The 17,774-nt window shown below is 47.8% G+C and overlaps 1 protein-coding gene across 7 annotated transcripts in view; it reads left to right on the top strand.

Annotated features, from left to right (window-relative positions):
* The window catches only part of SEPTIN6 (septin 6), a 33,533-nt gene that overhangs the window by 14,353 nt on the left and 1,406 nt on the right, over positions 1 to 17,774 (top strand). For 2 of the 7 annotated variants that reach the window (XM_086470446.1, XM_086470448.1), the window contains exons 3-9: positions 2,139 to 2,334; positions 3,507 to 3,693; positions 3,934 to 4,095; positions 10,047 to 10,143; positions 10,409 to 10,577; positions 11,088 to 11,220; positions 11,876 to 12,070. In XM_086470446.1, coding sequence (XP_086326572.1) covers positions 2,139 to 2,334; positions 3,507 to 3,693; positions 3,934 to 4,095; positions 10,047 to 10,143; positions 10,409 to 10,577; positions 11,088 to 11,220; positions 11,876 to 12,070 — 1,139 coding nt within the window. Of the gene's footprint in view, positions 1 to 2,138; positions 2,335 to 3,506; positions 3,694 to 3,933; positions 4,096 to 10,046; positions 10,144 to 10,408; positions 10,578 to 11,087; positions 11,221 to 11,875; positions 12,071 to 14,009; positions 14,054 to 16,570; positions 17,350 to 17,688; positions 17,714 to 17,774 lie in introns of those variants that run through there. The other 5 variants (XM_086470447.1, XM_086470449.1, XM_086470443.1 and 2 more) reach the window with 5 other exon arrangements.

The following is a 17,774-nucleotide window of genomic DNA, read 5'->3' as shown; positions in this document are numbered from 1 at the left end:
CTGGAGGCTCGGGGCACAGATGGCTGGGTCCAACCCTGCACTGGGGCCCACTGGGATGCGCGATGGAGAACACGGGGCAGCGGAGGAGGCTTTGCAGGCTGGTGTGTGGGCGATGCTCCCCTGTCCTGAGACGCCCCATCAGGGATCCTGGCGTTCGCCGGCAAGCAGCCAGCTCCCTGCTCTGTCCCACCCATCCCTTGGCAGGGGCTCTGGAAATGCTGCAGCCTTCTCAGGCTGTTTAGATTTTTGTCTTTTTTTACACTGCTCTGTTACTGGAATCCCTGAGAAAGGCCTGGTGGGTCGTGCAGGCTGTCTGCTGTTAACTCTCAAAATTCCCATCTGAATTGTGGCGATGCTCTGGTCTGCTGTGCTTTGTGCACCTGCTCCCCATTTGGGGCAAACAGTACCCTAAAAGCCCAGACTATGAGATTCCAAGTCAATGAAGAGCTCGCTGTGATGGATGGCTGGATGGCCCAGCTCATTCTTCCAGCGACAGAGAAAACCTTGTGCTTTGCCGGGTCCCCCTCCCTTCCTCATGCTGCTGCGTTCTGGTCGGTGGGGCTGGTGCATCGACGTAGCACAAGGGATTGCAGCAGTGCCAGCTCCTGGTGCTGACTCCCTCTTCTCCCCTTTGGTTTGCAAACGAGATTGGTGTGAAGAGCAATTGGACTTATGGCTGTTCTGGCTGTAGCTGGCATCAGTCGGTGATGGAGCACAAGCTCTCAGCTGGCTCCCAGGCAGCTCTGCAGCTCAAGGTGCACATTGACTTTGAAATGTTAATGAATCTTGCCGCCTCTGGAAAGATACTTGATATATAATCCTGGCAATCAGAGACTGCTCAGTTCCCAGACCAGTGGATGTTTGCCCTGCCCTGCCTACCAGGTACTTCAGCCTTGAGTGAGAGAAGTCCCTTTTGGGGCCAAGAGAGAGGAATTTGCCTGCTTGCAGGGGTGAGGCTCAGAGATTTGGATGGGGGAGGATGGGGAGGAGTTTCTCCTTGTTGAATTGTGTATTTCATGCAAGTTTGGATCTGTTGCAGAGATCTAAACCTACAAAAATAAGAAGCGCTTTTCTTCTGAGCAAAGTAGGAAAAAGATGAAGTTTTCTTGGTTGGGAGCTGAGGGCTCAGGGAGGGAGGGGAAGGCTGCTTCAGCCAAACACAGTCTCCCTGTGGTCCCTCAGCAGGCTGGAGGAGCAGCCTTTGCAGCGGGTGGGGTTTGTCTGGCTCCTGAAGTTTCAGCAGAAGCTTCGGAAACCGCTGTTTCACCGTAACACAACAGCCCTCACAGGGCAGCAAATCAGACTGCGTACGGGTTTAGTACAAGGTCAGATCCTTCGAGCTCGGAAAACTGGCTCCGTTGTCAGAGCGTGGTAAGGGAGGCTGCCCTGTGGAATGAGTGCACAGAGGGATTTGTTATGTTCTTCCTGGGATGTACCTAAACCAAATTTAAGACTGGTCTCTGGGATTTGGCTCTTCCTTCCAGACAAGGAAAGAGTTCCCGATTGATAGATGGAATCCGTATAGCAGTTCAATGCTGCAGAATTTTGGAAGCAGATTTGCAGTATTGTGTAGCTTGTGTACTCCCTAAGGTATGGAAACCAGATATTAGAGAAAATGTCCTTTCCCAGTCTAGAAGGCTGATCCCCCAACTCAGTCTGTTGTTGATACAAGAAACCAACTGCACAACTTGCTGTAGGACTGGCAACAACTCTCAGTGTTTCTGCACAGGAGGCAGTTACTTCAGTGGCTGCTTATTAGAGACATATTGATCTGGAGCATCTGTTTTTTTTTGGAAATGGCAATGAGCCCCATTCCCCTTCCCACTTTTTAATGAAAACAGCATCTTATGTAGTGTAGCTGTGAGTTTATGCAGGATCTGAAGGATGCTTTCCCCTTTGCCTTTTCACCTCTTTCTTTTCATCTCTAACGATATTAATGGCCATTAGACTGTGAAATGTAATTTGCCCAGAATACAGACCTCCCATTGTACATGGCTTTCTGCTTGCCAGACAATCCCTTTGGAGCATGACATCTGCTTTCATGTGCTACAATTTCACCCCTGTTAATGTTTGGAAGCGGAAAGGCCAAGCCATATTAATATTCAACAGAACATTTCAACTCTCTTTTTCTCCGATAGGGGAAACTGGCCTTGGTAAGTCCACCCTCATGGACACACTTTTCAACACCAAGTTTGAAGGTGACCCAGCATCTCACTCACAGCCTGGGGTCCAGCTGAAATCCAATACCTACGACCTGCAGGAGAGCAACGTCAACCTCAAACTTACTATTGTGAGCACAGTGGGCTTTGGGGATCAGATCAACAAAGAGGACAGGTGAGCGAAGGGGGAGAGAGGCTGTGCTGTGACCTGGTTTTCTCATGCAGGGTCTCTCCTTGTGCCCTAGTTGGGCCAGACTGTGCTGTAAAGTTTTCCTCCTCCCTTCTTATGTGTTGTCCTTGTTCTGTCTTCGGGATGGGACAGGTAGAAGAGAGGACAGAGGCTGTGGTGTGTCAGCAGTGCTCCAGCTCTATAAGCAGCTTTTCTCATGCTGTCAGAGCAATATCTACCCTGCTGGCAGCCTTCTGCCCAAATTCATCTGGTGGGGAAAGCGGAGAGCTCGAGGGCGTCTGTGCTTGTTTCTTTGTGCTGTGCTGACCGCAAGCTGCTGACCAAACCACTAGCGTGGTCTAGTGACCACTTGGCTTAACAGCCATTTCTGTCAGGGCTCTTCCCTGTTGCCAAAAGCAGCACGATACATGTGCAGTGAGGTGCTCTGGGGAAGTATCTCTGGCAGCTCACGTCCAGCGTGGCTGGAGCATGGCGGTTAAGGGGTGTGGGATTCCACGAAACCATCTTGAAGGTGCATCTTCACAGAGGCGTTGCAGATGGGATTTGCTTTGTTGTGGGTCTCTCAGATTTTCTTTTTTAGTTTTGTTTAAGATGCACTGATGTCCTTTATGTTGCGAGTCTGACGGGCTCTGTATTTCAGATGGCCTTGCGAGGGAGTTGCAGGGATTTCCTGCCCCAGAGCACTGGACAAAGGTAGTACTGAATGGAGATGTGTCTTCCACCTGCAGGACTCAGGGCTTGACAGCAGCAAGCTGTTCACTCCCAGAGTGCAAGCAAGGGTTACACACTGCTGTGAATGAGTCCACATTATCCATCCTTTTAAAAGCCTCTCACGTTCACATTTCAAAGTATAAGAGTCTACTTTCCATGGAGAGGATGGTGTGTCTCCTGTCCTCTTCTGAATCTGCGGTACCATGTTTTGTCAAACAGGCTGCTAGAGTCTGGTGTAGGACCACGTCTCCTCATCAGTAGTGCAACGTTAAAATTTCTTACAGGTGAGGAGGAAGGGAGATTGAGAGAATCAGTCTTGGGAAATGACATCTTAACAAGCAGCTTGTTTCTTAAAAGCAAGCAAAGGAGCTCTGTCTGTTTACCTCGCTGACTGTGAGCTCTATAACTCTTTTTTTTTTTTTTTTTTTTTTTCCCTTTCACCAAAGCTATAAGCCCATTGTTGAGTTCATTGATGCTCAGTTTGAAGCCTACTTGCAAGAAGAACTGAAGATAAAAAGGGTCTTGCACAACTACCATGACACCCGGATCCACGCTTGCTTGTACTTCATTGCTCCGACAGGCCACTCCCTGAAATCCCTGGACTTAGTAACAATGAAGAAGCTTGACAGCAAGGTAGGCACGTTTAACTCCTACTGGGCAGGTTTGCCATGTGCATGGCAGAAAGGCTGCTGCTTTTCCAGAGCACATCTCCCCACCTTGAGTAGCCCTTATGCTAGTGGAGATGGCTGGATTGGCAGATGAATCCTGTAGATTTATTGAGCACTTCTACGTTTTTGTAAGTTGTATTGCAGACTTGGAAAACTACTCCCTGGAGCAAAGCTGAGGCCTTCTTACCACTCTGTTCCTTTCTAGGTGAACATCATTCCCATCATTGCCAAATCTGATGCCATTTCCAAGAGTGAGCTGACCAAATTTAAAATCAAAATCACAAGCGAACTGGTCAGTAACGGGGTTCAGATCTACCAGTTCCCAACAGATGATGAATCAGTGGCGGAGATAAATGGGACAATGAATGTAAGTGACTCGATGCTTCCTCCTCTCCCAGAACAGCACTGTCACTGTAGGGGTTGGTGACCCGTATTGGGGTGCTTCTTAAGTCCTCTTTTCCTTTTATTTTGTGTCTTAAAACCAGATGATTTCACAGGGATCCCATCCTTGTAGTGTCATCCTGGGCTAGCAGAGACTTATGGTAGGCTCCTGCCTCTCTGGTGGGCTTTTCTAGTCAAAAAAGAGTCTGTCTTCCTTGTCCTAATGCATATCTGTTGAGGGACACGTAGGAAATTGGACAGATGGTGAGGCCTGGCTGTGCAGGGCAGGGCCAGTCCTAGGTTACGACTTAATCAGACAGGTATTACCTGTCTGGTGTGAGGGGCAGGCTGTCTACAGACGTGCACCTCTCTGCTCCTCGCCCTGCGTTTTTCACATCAAACAGTTTTACTCTCCTGGGCTGACATTTCCTGCAAAGCCCTGCCTCCATGGGTGTCTCCTCTTGCCTGTGGCTGTCCTTGCAGCAGAGCCCCTTCACCTGGCCGGCTCTGGGACTCCTGTCTGCACTGAGTTGCTGTTTTATTATTGATTAAATTACTTAACTAGGTCCTTGGTCTGGTTTGGCCTTTTGGCTGTGGTGCTGTTGGCATGGACAGGCAGTGGGGTACAACGAGACTGATTAGAGCAGTGGCTTTCCTTGAGCTACATCTAAGTGCTGATGTGAGAAATAAAACACAAGGGTGGGACCAGAGGCCCATCCAGCCCAGTGGCCCTTTTCTTCCCTAACATCTGCTTTTGGTCACTTTTGGAGTATACCAGAAGAGAGGGAATGTGTGTAATGCTTCCTTCCCTCAAATACTTCCCCAGCGTCTAACCCCATTCCACTCAAGGGTTTCTCTAAATTTCTGTCCCACATGTCACCTGCCACCTCACCAGTGAACTTCCAGGATCCTGTGGCAAGGAGTTACGCAGCTTAACCAGCAATGTATGAAAACCAGTGCACAACTCGGGCCAAACACCTTGTGAGGTGCCTGCAGGTGCTCGTTCTGGCTCTGGTGTTCCCAGCGTCATGGGTGCCTGTCCGTGGCTTCCTGAAGACAGAGCAAGCTGTCCCTTGGCCCCTCTGGCAGCGCATCCTGACCATGCTCCCGTTTTCCAGAAGGCTTTTTACAAGAAAGCAAGTAGGGGAAGTTGCTTGCTTAACTGCTGTTGATGAAGTACAGGTCTAGCTGACGTGCTTTTGTGTCGTCTCTTGATCTAGTATTAATAGTTGTAGAGTGTTGTGGAGAGGCGTGAAAGAAACGTGAAGTTTGTCCTAACATAAGAACTGTCGGTGGTGGTTTCCTGGTCAGAGTAGTTTTGTGATAGCATCTTTCTCAGCGCTTAGTGCTCTTGCTGGGTAGGAATACAGTTACTCCTTGAAACAGAGATGCAACATCATTCCATCCTCAAGGAACCAGAGGTGTGATGGCAAAGGGAGAAGTTCTCTGCCCTTGGCCCTTCTGAAGCTGGAGGTAAACCTCGGCTCGTCTTTCCTTTCACTGTTTACACGTCTCCTGGGATGGAATTGCTGTCTCGGGTTGTAGACGTTCTGGGCTGTGTCAGCCGCTGCACAGAGAGATCAACTCTTTAAATCCTCCATTAAACTGAGATAAATCGTAATTACCACATTTATGGGGACTAAGCAGGCCAGAATCCGGATCTAATCAAGGCAATTTTGCAGACCTGGAAAACTAGTATCCAAATGCTGATTTTAAGAGCAACATGAGACAGATCTGCTTATGCTACAGGTCAGGAGATGAGCTTGTGGAGGGATCGTGACCAGTAAAAGAGCCAAGATGGTTGATTTTGGTTTGCAACTTAAATTGCCAATTTTAGTCATGTTTAGAATTGAAGAATGGGAAACTTATTTGAATCAGTTGCCTTAACCTTTGTGTTTGTACCTCTTTACAGAAAGCTTCATTGTCTTTGCCTGTTGCAGATCAACATCCTTGAAAGGTTATAAATGCTTAAGTAGTGCTTCTTGCTGACCAGCAACTTCTCTGGATTAGTTACTTTTTTTTTGTTTTCTTTTTTAATTATGGAGAAAATTGAGACTGGTCTTTTGGTGATTTAGTGTTTACTTGTAACCTGCATTAGTTGTCTTTTGCATAAAAAGTAAAATTAGGCTTTAAAATATGCAAACTCACTATTTCATATGCATTTTACTTTATTATACCCACTTGTGCTGGCTGCATTAGACATTTTTTCCAGAGTATTTTGCATTCCAAGTTGGCTTACTAAACAGAGAAAATATTGCCTGATCTGGCAGGAACTGATTAACTGAAGGATTTAAAATCTGTGCCATCATGATCAGAAACAAAAGTATTTAACCATGAACAAAGGCGTCAAGTGAAGTATTTAGAAAATAATCAGATTAAACAAGTCTTCAGAACAAGATGCCTGGTTTTCCTTGAAACCAATTTGGTCTTTTTGAGAATCCCACCAAGTATATTTACAAGTTCAGGGAAAACACTGTCCAAAACTCTTTATGTCTCTTTCCATCTGGATTTTATTCTTAAATAAGAAAACCAAGCTCTCCTATTCTTGCAACTCCCTATTGGCTTTTCCATTTTGAATTAATTAGTCTAATTACTGAAGAAACTATTCTTCCTGCACCTGCTAGTTAAAGGAAACCACATGCAGCTACACGAGCTGATCCACGTGGTGGGAGCTGGAACTTCCTCACTGATGGAAGAAGGAAATCACCAGCACTTTCTCCCTGGCAAAGACAGCAGCCGAACAGTTGGTACCAGTGGAGGAAGTGATTCTGCTGTTGAGGGTAGCTGGACCCACGGACGGCTGAGCCTGTGTGGCCATAGCATGGTGTTTCTTAGGTTGCTTCGCTTGCTCTCATCCCTTGGAAATCCCCTTACTTCGCTATCCCAGAGACCTGGATACAAAGCAAACAAAAAGCATTAACAGCTGTGGGAAAAGCCAGCCATGTGATGCTCCTCATGGACAGTCTGAAGAACCTGACAGGGGGGTCTGGAAGCTCTTACCCAGAAGTGGCAGGATGGGAGGAGAAGTGGGCAGCACTGGTGGGCTGTGGAGGAGAGGGTCGGCAGTGGGAGCACGTTGCCGCTAGCAAACATTCACCTGATCCTGAGTCCTGGAGGAGGAGCGGCTGGGCTGGAGCCTCTGATGCCACAGAACTGCGATGGCCCTGTGTAGACCTACAGGCTGTAGCCTTTGTGGTGTTTAGTACCTGGGGCATTTCAGAGTTTCCAGCAGTTGGACTCGGGTGTGGACCAGTTTGGGTGCTTCCTGTGCTGAGGGGCCCGACCTGCAGTAGATGAAGAGCCCACCCAGTGCCTGGCAGTAGCCAGCAAGTCCCCATGGTGTGATGTCTCTGGTGTGATGTCCTCCCAGAGCAGCCAAAGGTGGCACGTGGCCCTTGCTCAGCCCTGGAATCTCTGCTTGCCCTCTCCCCCATCAGGCTGCCTGACAGTGGCTGCACAGCCAGACCCCGTGGGACATGTAAGGCCTTTTTGCAGCCAGTGGAGAGGCAGTGACCTGCTCCACAGGGACTGCTGACGATTCTTCTTGACACCCTGTGCAGAAGGGTTTGTGGATAGTGCTGCTGCTTGTGTGTGGTCTGTCTTGAAGGCAGGAAAAACCACAGCTTGTAGAAATGAAGCGGCAAATTATTCCTTTGAAAGCTGGCTAGGGGAGTTTCCCTCAGGTTGCGGTATGGAGGCTGCTCAGCTGAGACAGCTTTGTTTCCTCCCCTTCCAGTGTTTTGTATCCCCTGCCCTTTGCGATTAGACAGCCTTCTGCTGAAAAATCAGATTCATTCACCCTGGGAGACCACTTTCCTCTTTTTGCTACTTGGCATCTCCCGCAGGGAGCTCACCCTGTGCAGAGCAGGCACAGCTCCGTGCTGGCCTGCGTCCCTCCAGACGCTGGAGTGTCAGCCTGATTGCAAGGGTAGCTTGGCATGGAGAGTGACCCAGGAGGCCCCAGTGCACAGAGCCTCTGCATGGCCCAGGATGGCCTCATCAGGCTGACCACCAGCCCCACTTAACTCTACGTGTTAGGTATCTCCCTCATGCGAGAGCTGGGAAGTCCAGGAATAAAGGCTGACGAGCCCATCTTTGTGAGTGCTTGCAGGCAGCTTTGCTGTGTTTGCAGTTTGACTGTATGAGCCACACTCTGAAAGCAGAACACATTATCTCTGAAATCTTCTGCTGGTACCAGCTGTCGTGAACTTGTCCAACTTTTCGGATAACCTGTGGAATTAAAACTTCACTGCATGCTCTTGAGAGCAGTCTAGGGTCACAGATCGTCCATTTAGTTGGCTTTCTGGGGCCCATTTAATTGCCCAGAACTCAGTGCACTTTAAAAGCTCTAGTTAACAAATGTCACTGCACAAAACTCAGCAGAAGGGGTGGGTGCAGGGAGCTGGCAACTTTATTTTTAAGTGCCAAAACCTTGCACTTGACTTCTTTGCAGCTTGGCAGAATGCAATATAGTTCCCAGGAGCAAGTGAAGGTGGGAATAGATCTCACTTATTGTACAACAGATAAATGCAGCAAAGTATCACAGCAGTGTCTGGGGGGCTTGCTTGGCTGCCTGAGTTTGAGGAATGAGGGGAGTGTAAGGTGAGGTCTTCTGAGCCTAGAGAAGTATCGGGAGTGTTTCTGTTCTAACTCTGCTGAGCTTGTGCTGGGTGAGTTGCTTAGTCTCTCTGCAGAAGGCAGAAAGTATCTTCTTTGCTAGGAAGTGACTTTTTTATTTCTGAGTGTTTGAAAAGCAAATCCGTCTTGTTCTTAGTCAGCCTTCAGGTACTTGTAACAACTGTGCTCTTGGCTTGAAGAGCGTAACAAGGCACAGTTGAGCTAGCAGTACAGCTCTGCTCTGCTGTCCCCAGGATCCCTCCTCATGGGTGTGATCCCTGGATTTGGCCTCCTTTGTCCTCTAGCTATGCAGCCATCTAGGAGTGGCTGCCCGTAGCATCAATATAAATGAGGATTTTGTAAAGCCATTGGCATTCCTTTGGGTTTTTCAGAACCAGTTTTAATAAAGGAGTGTTCTGGGAATGCGTTGATGATGGCTTCCTTCTCCAAGCGATAGAGGAGCCAACGAGGAGAGGTGCTATGTTGGACCTTGTTCTCACCAACAAGGAGGGACTGGTGGGGAATGTGAAGCTCAAGGGCAGCCTTGGCTGCAATGACCATGAAATGGTGGAGTTCAGGATCCTTAGGGCAATGAGGAGGGCACACATCAAGCTCGCCACCCTGGACTTCAGGAGGGCAGACTTGGGCCTCTTCAGGAGGTGTTAGCACAGGGCAGGCTCAGCACAGCCCCGGGGAATGCAGAGTCTTTCCCAGCTCAGCCTGGGGCAGACCTTGGGGCACACGTGGATGCAGAGGCTGACCCGGTGCAGGGATGTGTTCAGCCCTTCCTCTCCAGGGCTGAAGCAAGCAGGGAGGAAAGAGCTGCTACGCTGGGGGTGAAGGAGGGACTTTGTTCTCCTGGTATGATAGAGCGAGTTTTCTTGTGCTGCAGTGTGAGCTGAGGGAGTGGGGGTGGGGGGGATAAAATGAAGAAGGCTCCAAGACCTCTTCTATTGCTTCTGTGCTTGTGCAGATGTTCTTCTCAGCCACGGCAAGCCCCTGGGACAGCACCGCAGGCTCAGCTGTGCAGCGTGTTCAACCTGCCATTCTGATGCTAGTCTTGCACTGGCTCATCTCACCTGAGACCCTGTGGCTGGGAGGATCAGCCAGGTAGAGGATATAGAGTGGTAGCACTAACAAGGTTTCCAAAAAGGACCCTTCCTTATCCCCCCTTGTCTTGGGCTAGTGGCCAGTGACTAGACTCCCTGAGATTAGTGTGTGCATAACGACTGTCTTGCTCAGTGGCTGTGCTAATCTGTGTGCTGGCAAGTCCGTGAGAGTTGAGAAGGACTAATGTGGGTGTCATTAAATGTGTTCCAGGCCCACTTGCCGTTTGCAGTGATTGGGAGCACGGAGGAGCTGAAGATAGGAAACAAAATGATGAAAGCTCGTCAGTACCCCTGGGGCACAGTGCAGGGTGAGTTGAGCCCTGGGATTTTCATGGCATGAATGGTGACACTTCTGCAAGGAGGCAGTGGGGTCTCATAAGAGGAGCAAGGACCTGCTGGACTTTAATGTCTCACTGGCAATTATCCTTTGTTAAATCCTTGTGTTAGGCCAATAGTGACAGTTTTCTCTGCTTGGAAGGGCTGTTAAACCTGTTGGAGGAGTAGACAGGTGGGGAATGTGGAAAGAGACCTTTGTTTCTGCCCCCATTTACTCCTTATCATGTCTGCTTACAGTGGAGAATGAAGCTCACTGCGACTTTGTGAAGCTGAGGGAGATGCTGATCCGTGTGAACATGGAAGACCTTCGTGAACAGACCCACACACGCCACTATGAGCTGTACCGGCGATGTAAACTGGAAGAGATGGGTTTTAAGGACACCGATCCAGACAGCAAACCCTTCAGGTGGGATCCCTGGAGGAGACAGGAGAGCTCGAGAGACGCATTGTTGGATGCGCTGTGTGTGCGTGTGTGTGTGTGTCCGTGTCCTTGAGAGAGCGTGGAAAGAACCAATGCAGCAAGAAAACCTGCCAGGTCAGATAAATCCAGACTTCAGCAAAGGTGCTGGCAGAGTGAGAGAAGGTGGAAACACAGAGAGCGTGCGCAGGATTGACTGTGAAGCTGCACGTATAGGAGTGGAAATGTTTGTGCTGCAGAGACACAGCAGTGTCCCTCTGAACTAGTGTTTCTGGCCTGCTGGTCTCTTTGAGTGGCCCAACATTCAACTTACAGAAAAGTGCAATAGCTTACAGGCCCCAAAAATGGTTGGATGAAGATGACCTTGGGCACACATGGGTGGGTGGGTGGGTAGCAGATGTGCTGTGGGCAAGCAATATGCTGAGGGCCTGATTTCAGAGTCTTAGGGAAAGCAGAGTTTGTCCCAAGTCGTATCACTGGACTTTCCTTTCTTTTCAGCTTACAAGAAACCTACGAAGCCAAAAGAAATGAGTTTCTAGGGGAACTGCAGAAAAAGGAAGAGGCAATGAGGCAAATGTTTGTCCAGAGAGTCAAGGAAAAAGAAGCGGAGCTGAAGGAGGCTGAAAAAGAGGTGAAGACTGCAGTACTTGTCTCCTCATGGTTGTGAGTGATAGATCCGTTCTCAAGTAGGGAGCTGCTGCCAAAACTTTCTGCACAGTGTAGTTTAGGACTTTTTTATCAAGAAGTCTAAAGTTTGATTTGGGGACATTAAGGTGTTCATCCTGTAGGACAAAACTAGATCAGTCCTTGCAGTGTACAACTTACTGCACCATGAAAGTGCCGTAGTCTTGATTCTGATGGAGAGTTGCAGTGTGATTCAAGGAGAGAAACAGCCCTGATATAAGCTTGTTATATAAAAGATACACCCATACAACTTCCTTAGCATTGTGAAAAAAACAGTGATTTACTGACCTTTAAAGAGGAATAAGGTAGAGACCCCTGGAAATGGATTAAAATTTTTTCACAGTTATACTCTCCCAACCCTCTACTGTTAGTCTGTGCAATGGTGCATCACTAGAACACTGCCCTGTTTGTAAGCTGTTGTGGAAGGAGACTGTTCCCTGCCCTTTGTCCATGCAGTGTCAGCTCAGGGGGCTAGAAGTGATGTAGAGACCAAAGGAGACTTGCAGGCTCAGATCTCACAGGATCCTTCCATCTTCCTCTTCTCCTGTGAACAGAATATCTGGTAGTGCTGGGTCCTGCTCACCTCTCTCCTTTCCCTCTAGCTGCATGAAAAGTTTGATCGCCTGAAGAAGTTACATCAGGATGAAAAAAAGAAGCTAGAGGATAAGAAGAAGTCTCTGGATGATGAAGTAAATGCATTTAAACAAAGGAAGACAGCAGCTGAATTGCTCCAATCTCAGGCTCAGCAGGCTGGAGGATCACAAACTCTTAAAAGGGATAAGGAAAGAAAAAAGTAAGTAGCTAACCCAGTGATACTTGCTTTTTGGTAATGATTCTCCTTTCCTGTTTTTCTGGACATTCGTATCTCTCTCCCAACCTAGCCCATCCTTATCAGGGGAATGTTTGCAGCAAGATTTATTCCCTAGTAAGGCTGAGCAGTAGCTGGAAGCATTTTACCTTTAGCTGTCATCCTGAAGAGCAGGGAGCAGTGCTAACCTCCCCCATTGATTGCTGACGGCATGCGAGAGGATGAACTTTGATGTTATTCCCCGAGATTCCCTGCTTCTCCCTTGGTCTGTCAGTGCTTGTAATGAAGTGGAACAATAGTGGCTGCCAAGGCTAGCGTGTGGGTAACAGGGATGTCCCGCTACCCCCGGAGGGGAGCGTGTCCTGTCTGAGGGTCTTACTTGTTTAGGTTGGGAAAAAGCTTATACTGTGGAAATTAATCAGGGAGACTAACAGTCTTGAATTGTGGAATCTGCAAAATGAGGGGACAGGTCATAGCTCCTTGTTAGTGCTAGTACTCCTCTCCAGCCCTAGATCAGCTTTCTGCCCTCCACAGAAACAGTGGGAGGTACTGCATGGCTTTAGCAGGAGTTCCCTGTGCCAGGGACTGGCGTGACAGGATGCGGCCCCTCATCAGGCTCCTGTGATCTGGGCCGTCTGCCGTGCCCATGCCAGACTCCTCACGCTCTGCAGTTGCTCAAGAGCAACCGGCTGCACAGCTGAAACAGCCCTCCCAGGTCACCTGGCAGCGAGCGGTTCCTTTTCTTCTCGCTGTGATACGGTTCCCGAAACAGAGTGCTGTGCCACCTTCGCGTGGGTACCAAGAGCGGTGCACAGATAAACAAGGGTCTGGTTTCTATACCACTGCCATAATCCCCTCTCTGCACATCCCTGGGGCAAATCCAGAGTAAATCTTGCCTGCGCTACGCGGCCTTTAAGTACACGGAGAAGTGCTGTTAATGTGAACAATATGGCGCGTGCCCAAAAGAGCTGACAGGACTGCGTGTCAGGGAAACGAGCCCTTGACTGTTAAATTTGGAATCAAATGAGACAGGAGAGGAAAAACCCAGTAACCAGAATGAGATCCTGGTTTGGGCTTTTTAGTTTTGAGCTGGAGCTGCCTCAATGTCAACATTCTTTTGCGATGAGCAATTAGTGCTGCCCTTTTCTCGCTTGTCCGTTCCTTTTCCCACTGCGTATTTTGATTCGCTCTTTTGAATTACCTTCAGGGGGTTTTAATATCTTTTCATACTGAGGAGCCTGAGACTGACTGGGGACAGACTTCTCTCCCCAGCCTGGACTATATGAGGAATACACAACCGAGTTCTTTCATGCTTAGAGCCCTCAGACGTGTGCACGCTGAGGACTGCAGACTTCAGCCCTGAGATCAGTCACGGTCAGGAATGCAGAAAAGGCAGACGACATGCCCTGTAGTGTGAGCAATTAGTCGCTGCGGCCCAAGTCACACTCTTGTTCCTAAAAGCAGTTCTGATCTCCAAAGAGCTCCTTGACACCAAGCACATTCATCTGGTACTGTCCTTGTTGGTTAAGGACACAGAAAGGTGCAGAAAAGTCCGTGAAAGCGGTAGGTCAGTGCTTGAGTGAGGCTTGGGAAGATGCTAGGAGGCCTCTCTTTCCTCCAGGAAAATAGCTGTGTTAGAAATGGTGCTGCTTTCTTTACTCTGTAACTTCTCCAATTGTCCTTAATAATCCATTTCAGTATTTAAATCATACATATCTCTAACAATCCATGAATTTCACAACCTGTAGCTTAATTGTATCTTGTTTACATGGCTGGCAGTACACTAGCCTTTTTCTTTCACAGATGACTCTTGTAAACCCAAGCTCTGTAATTTGCACTAATCATGACTTGGTTTCTTTTTTTTTTTTTTTTTTGGTTGTTACATCATCATCATCATTATTAGCTCTTACATGTGTGCTGTTTTACAGTTAGCTGCTGTTTGGCTGCATGGTGCATGAGGCACATTGTCCTGGTAAGCGTCATTAACTAATACAACCCTCACAGTGGGATCAGTTACAGTTCCTAAAAAAGCAGACCCTGTGCGAGTCCAGAAGCCTATAAGTATTATCTCTGTCTTCCTCTGCTTTCTATACGTGCTCTACCAGACTCTCTCTCTATAAGCAATTGTAGAAAAAGGATGCAACAAAGTTTGTCTTTAAAGATTCTAGTACTAGGACATGAAACATAGAAAAATAAGGATTAGGTCCTCTTCCTTTTAAACTTTCCCAGCACTTTGTTGGCTCTGCTTTCTTTATTCTGGCTCCCTTAGAAATAAACTATATTCTTTAATCACGTAGGCCATGTTGATACTATGGCAACAATTGCTATGGTGATGGTGGTGCTCATGAGGGAACCTATCTAGCCATGAAAACGTCTTTTCCCTTTCTCCTCCTTCCTCCCACCCCTCCAAGTCGTATTGTTAACTTGTGGTTACAGTGCAGGTGAAGGTAGCTGCAAGACTAGTTTCTATCACCCACTTCACATACTAACAGATGGTAAAATCTGCCAAACCTAGAGCTTTCCTCTGTCCCAAAGCACCAGAGAATCACCAAACTGTGTGTGTGTGTACAAGTGTGTGTCTGTGTATGAGAGGGTGTGAAAGAAGCTACTGCCGCATAACCAAACCAATATTCACCTGCTGACCGATTATAGTTGGTTGTCCAAAACCACAACAGAGGATGGGCTGAGCATTTGGCAGATAATGAAGGCTCTGAAGATAGACTGAGAGACTTCATGACATTTTTAACAGTCAGATGGGTCACCCATGGATTGGTTGTCCAGTTGTAGCAGACAGACACAGACCCACACTCCTGGGAGCCATGCCAAGTGTGCCCACAGTTAGGGTAAGGCTAGTGGTAGAAGAGGGCTCTGTTGCAGATGGGTCCAGAAACCCTGCCAGAGCACTTTGTCCCCGAATAGAGCCAGCATCCGAGTTTCTGAGGAGTTTTGCCATGGCACGGGGCGTTCCCAGTGGAGCAGAGCCCTGTCAGTGGTGGTGTGCTGTGGGTCTGCGCTGCTCCAGTTGCTGTGCCTCTGTCCAGAGTGTCTCTGCCGTGACGTGAGCAGGGAGGTAGGGTGGCCACATAGTCACGGGCAGGCTTGTGGAACAGATAGGGTTGCCTGAAAGGGTTAACAAACCTGGCCATAAGCAAGTAAGTGCCTGCAGTGTGAAGTGCCAGCATCTATTGTAAAATGAAGGCTCATTTAAATAAAGATGCGTAAGAAATGCACCTGCCTGGCAGGAGAGCAGCATCCTCATTAGGGTTATTAGTTAAACTGCTAATGACAGTGGTCTACTTACAGCTAGGGTTGCGTGTGTTTAATTGAGACTTTAATTTGCTGTTGATTCTCTGGTGAGAGGAAAAGAAAGCTCCCACAGGAATGTCTTGCTTCTTGACAGAGCAGCAATTGTTATTATCCAAGGCGAGGGTGACAGCACCCCAGGCTGAGGTGCACAGGTCTCTTGGAGAAGGCACCTGTTGGAACAGCACCACTTAACTGTAAAATACCCTGAAAACTCAGCCTCAAGTCCACCCTTTCCTGCAGGTTTTACATTCTCTCCAGGATGCAGTCCAAACTAACTTCTGGTCTGCCCTTAATGAGGGAAAAGCTGGTTCCAGGATTCCTTCCCTCTTAGCTCCACCAAGAGAAATAGAAAAGCAAGTAAACATTACACTGTCAGTGAGAGGCATTTGAATTTAATTTCAACGGGACGTTCCACTTAACAGAAGAGCTTCAGAAGGGTCTTGCGCTGACTCGAACTGGAGCTTGCAGTCGTCTTGAGCAGTCCCATTGAATGCATGGCTCTGCTGCCAATGGTAACTGTAAAACAATGAAAAGAACAATCCTCTGCTTATCAGGCTCTGAACGTGGAAAAATAAGCTCGAAGAATAACAGTGTTCATTCTGGTGCTGAGTACGAAGGCACAGCAAAAGTGCAGTTAGAGTGAACATTACTGATTTTTGTTGGTTTTGGATTGCTTTTGGCAGTCCTCATAACTGTACGCTGTTGTGTGCCGGGCTTTGAATCAAATGAAGTTCTTTGTTCCCACTATACAAATGCAGACAGTGCCTTTTTCAATGGGCAGTTGTCCTTGCTAAATTAAATATGTATATATGGTACTTCTCCAGAATTCAGAAAAATACTCTCCATATTGATCCATAAAGTATTATAGGGCTCCACTGTTTTGCAAGGGTACAAAACAAGTCACAGTTGATGAGTCCTGTAGCTTGCAAAACTGTGAAAGGATTGTTTTAGAAAATAAATTTGATTCATCCCACTGCTGAGTGTGTGTGCGTGTATGCATGTGCGTGTCTGCATAAAGCATGTTTTGTAATCAAATTAAACCTTATTAACACTTAGCAACATTTCTTGTGTGTGTGTTAGGAAACATTTGTATTCTCATTTTGTTTTGTTTTGTTTTGTTTTGGTTTGGTTTTTTGTCATTAATCCATAAAACCATTAATCTGCCTTTTTCTTTCATTTTCAGTTCGGGTTTCCTGTAGAACCTTTCCCTTCACACCAGAAGCAAATGCCCCCACATTCGGTTAACACGCAGCTATGCCATTGTGCCTGTTTGCTCACCTTTCCTCATTGCTCCCTTCCCGCCCTCACCATTTTGTTTTAAGCAAGAGGCCGCACCCTTGGCTGCTCTGGGTTGTGGTTGCTCTTGTGAAGAACTCGGCAATAGCCTGCGTGGAACTGGCAAGAGATGCTCATGGCTGACACCGCTTCCCCTCCGGGCAGAGCGGGCTGCCGAGCGCTCCTAGGGCTCATGGCCCCTCTTCTCGGTTGCTCGCCCTTTTGTCTCTCCCTCTGTTTTGTGCAGGGGCTGCGTTTCGCCCCTCTCGTGGGGGCGCTGTGAATGCCACCCGCTGCTGCCGTGGGGTGGGATGCGCTGTCTCAAGAGACTGGCTGCCCTCTCCCCTTTTTAGGTTGCTGTATCTAACCCCTCATTACCCGCCCCATGCCTCCATGTGTGACTCAAATAATTTTTAAAGGACTTCTTGCAAAACTTGACATCCTCACAGGCGTGGGCCTGAGTCCAAACCTCTAGTCCTCAGGCTTGGGGGATTCTCAAACTTGGATCCATGGTTTGCAACTAAGTGTTCTCTGAATGCTGCAGGGGTCACGAAGGATCTCTTGCCTTGTCTCCCTCTCAGCGTGCTGGCCTGGATGCACATCCTGGATCCAATCTCAGGGAAAGCTGGTCACCTTGCTGTACATACCAGTGTTTGTGAAGAAACACGATGTTTCTTTGACTTTCTTCTCAGCAATTCCAACAATTTCTGGTTTTAATGCAAAAAGTATTACCTTTATTTTTTTTTTTATTTGGCATCTGTTTAGAAGTGTACAGATGCTGGCAGGTTGCATATTTTCTATTCAGCAAAAGCCTTGTTTTACTGCAAGATTTGCACTAAAAAGAAGGGTATTTTGCTCACTGGGGCCAGGAGTTCACTCTGGCCAAGTGCAACTGTGGTTTGCCTGCAGGTGTCTTCTCTGTATTTCTGGATGAGTTTTGTTTTTAAATAAAGACTTAATCAGACAGTGAATTCTGGTTAACATTTACTTCTTTTGTTTTTTGTTTTCTTTGCCCTTCTTTTACAGTAACCCATGGCTCTGTACTGAGTAATTACCCCTGAATACAATGGGCTGGAATGGACCTTCATTTACTTGTTAAATCGGAGGGTCTA

The sequence above is a fragment of the Leptosomus discolor genome, chromosome 9 (genome assembly GCF_034619465.1).
Source record: "Leptosomus discolor isolate bLepDis1 chromosome 9, bLepDis1.hap2, whole genome shotgun sequence".
NCBI lineage: Eukaryota > Metazoa > Chordata > Aves > Leptosomiformes > Leptosomidae > Leptosomus > Leptosomus discolor.
The sequence above is the reverse complement of the archived record's forward strand: the minus strand, read 5'-3'. Positions and strand labels throughout refer to the sequence as shown.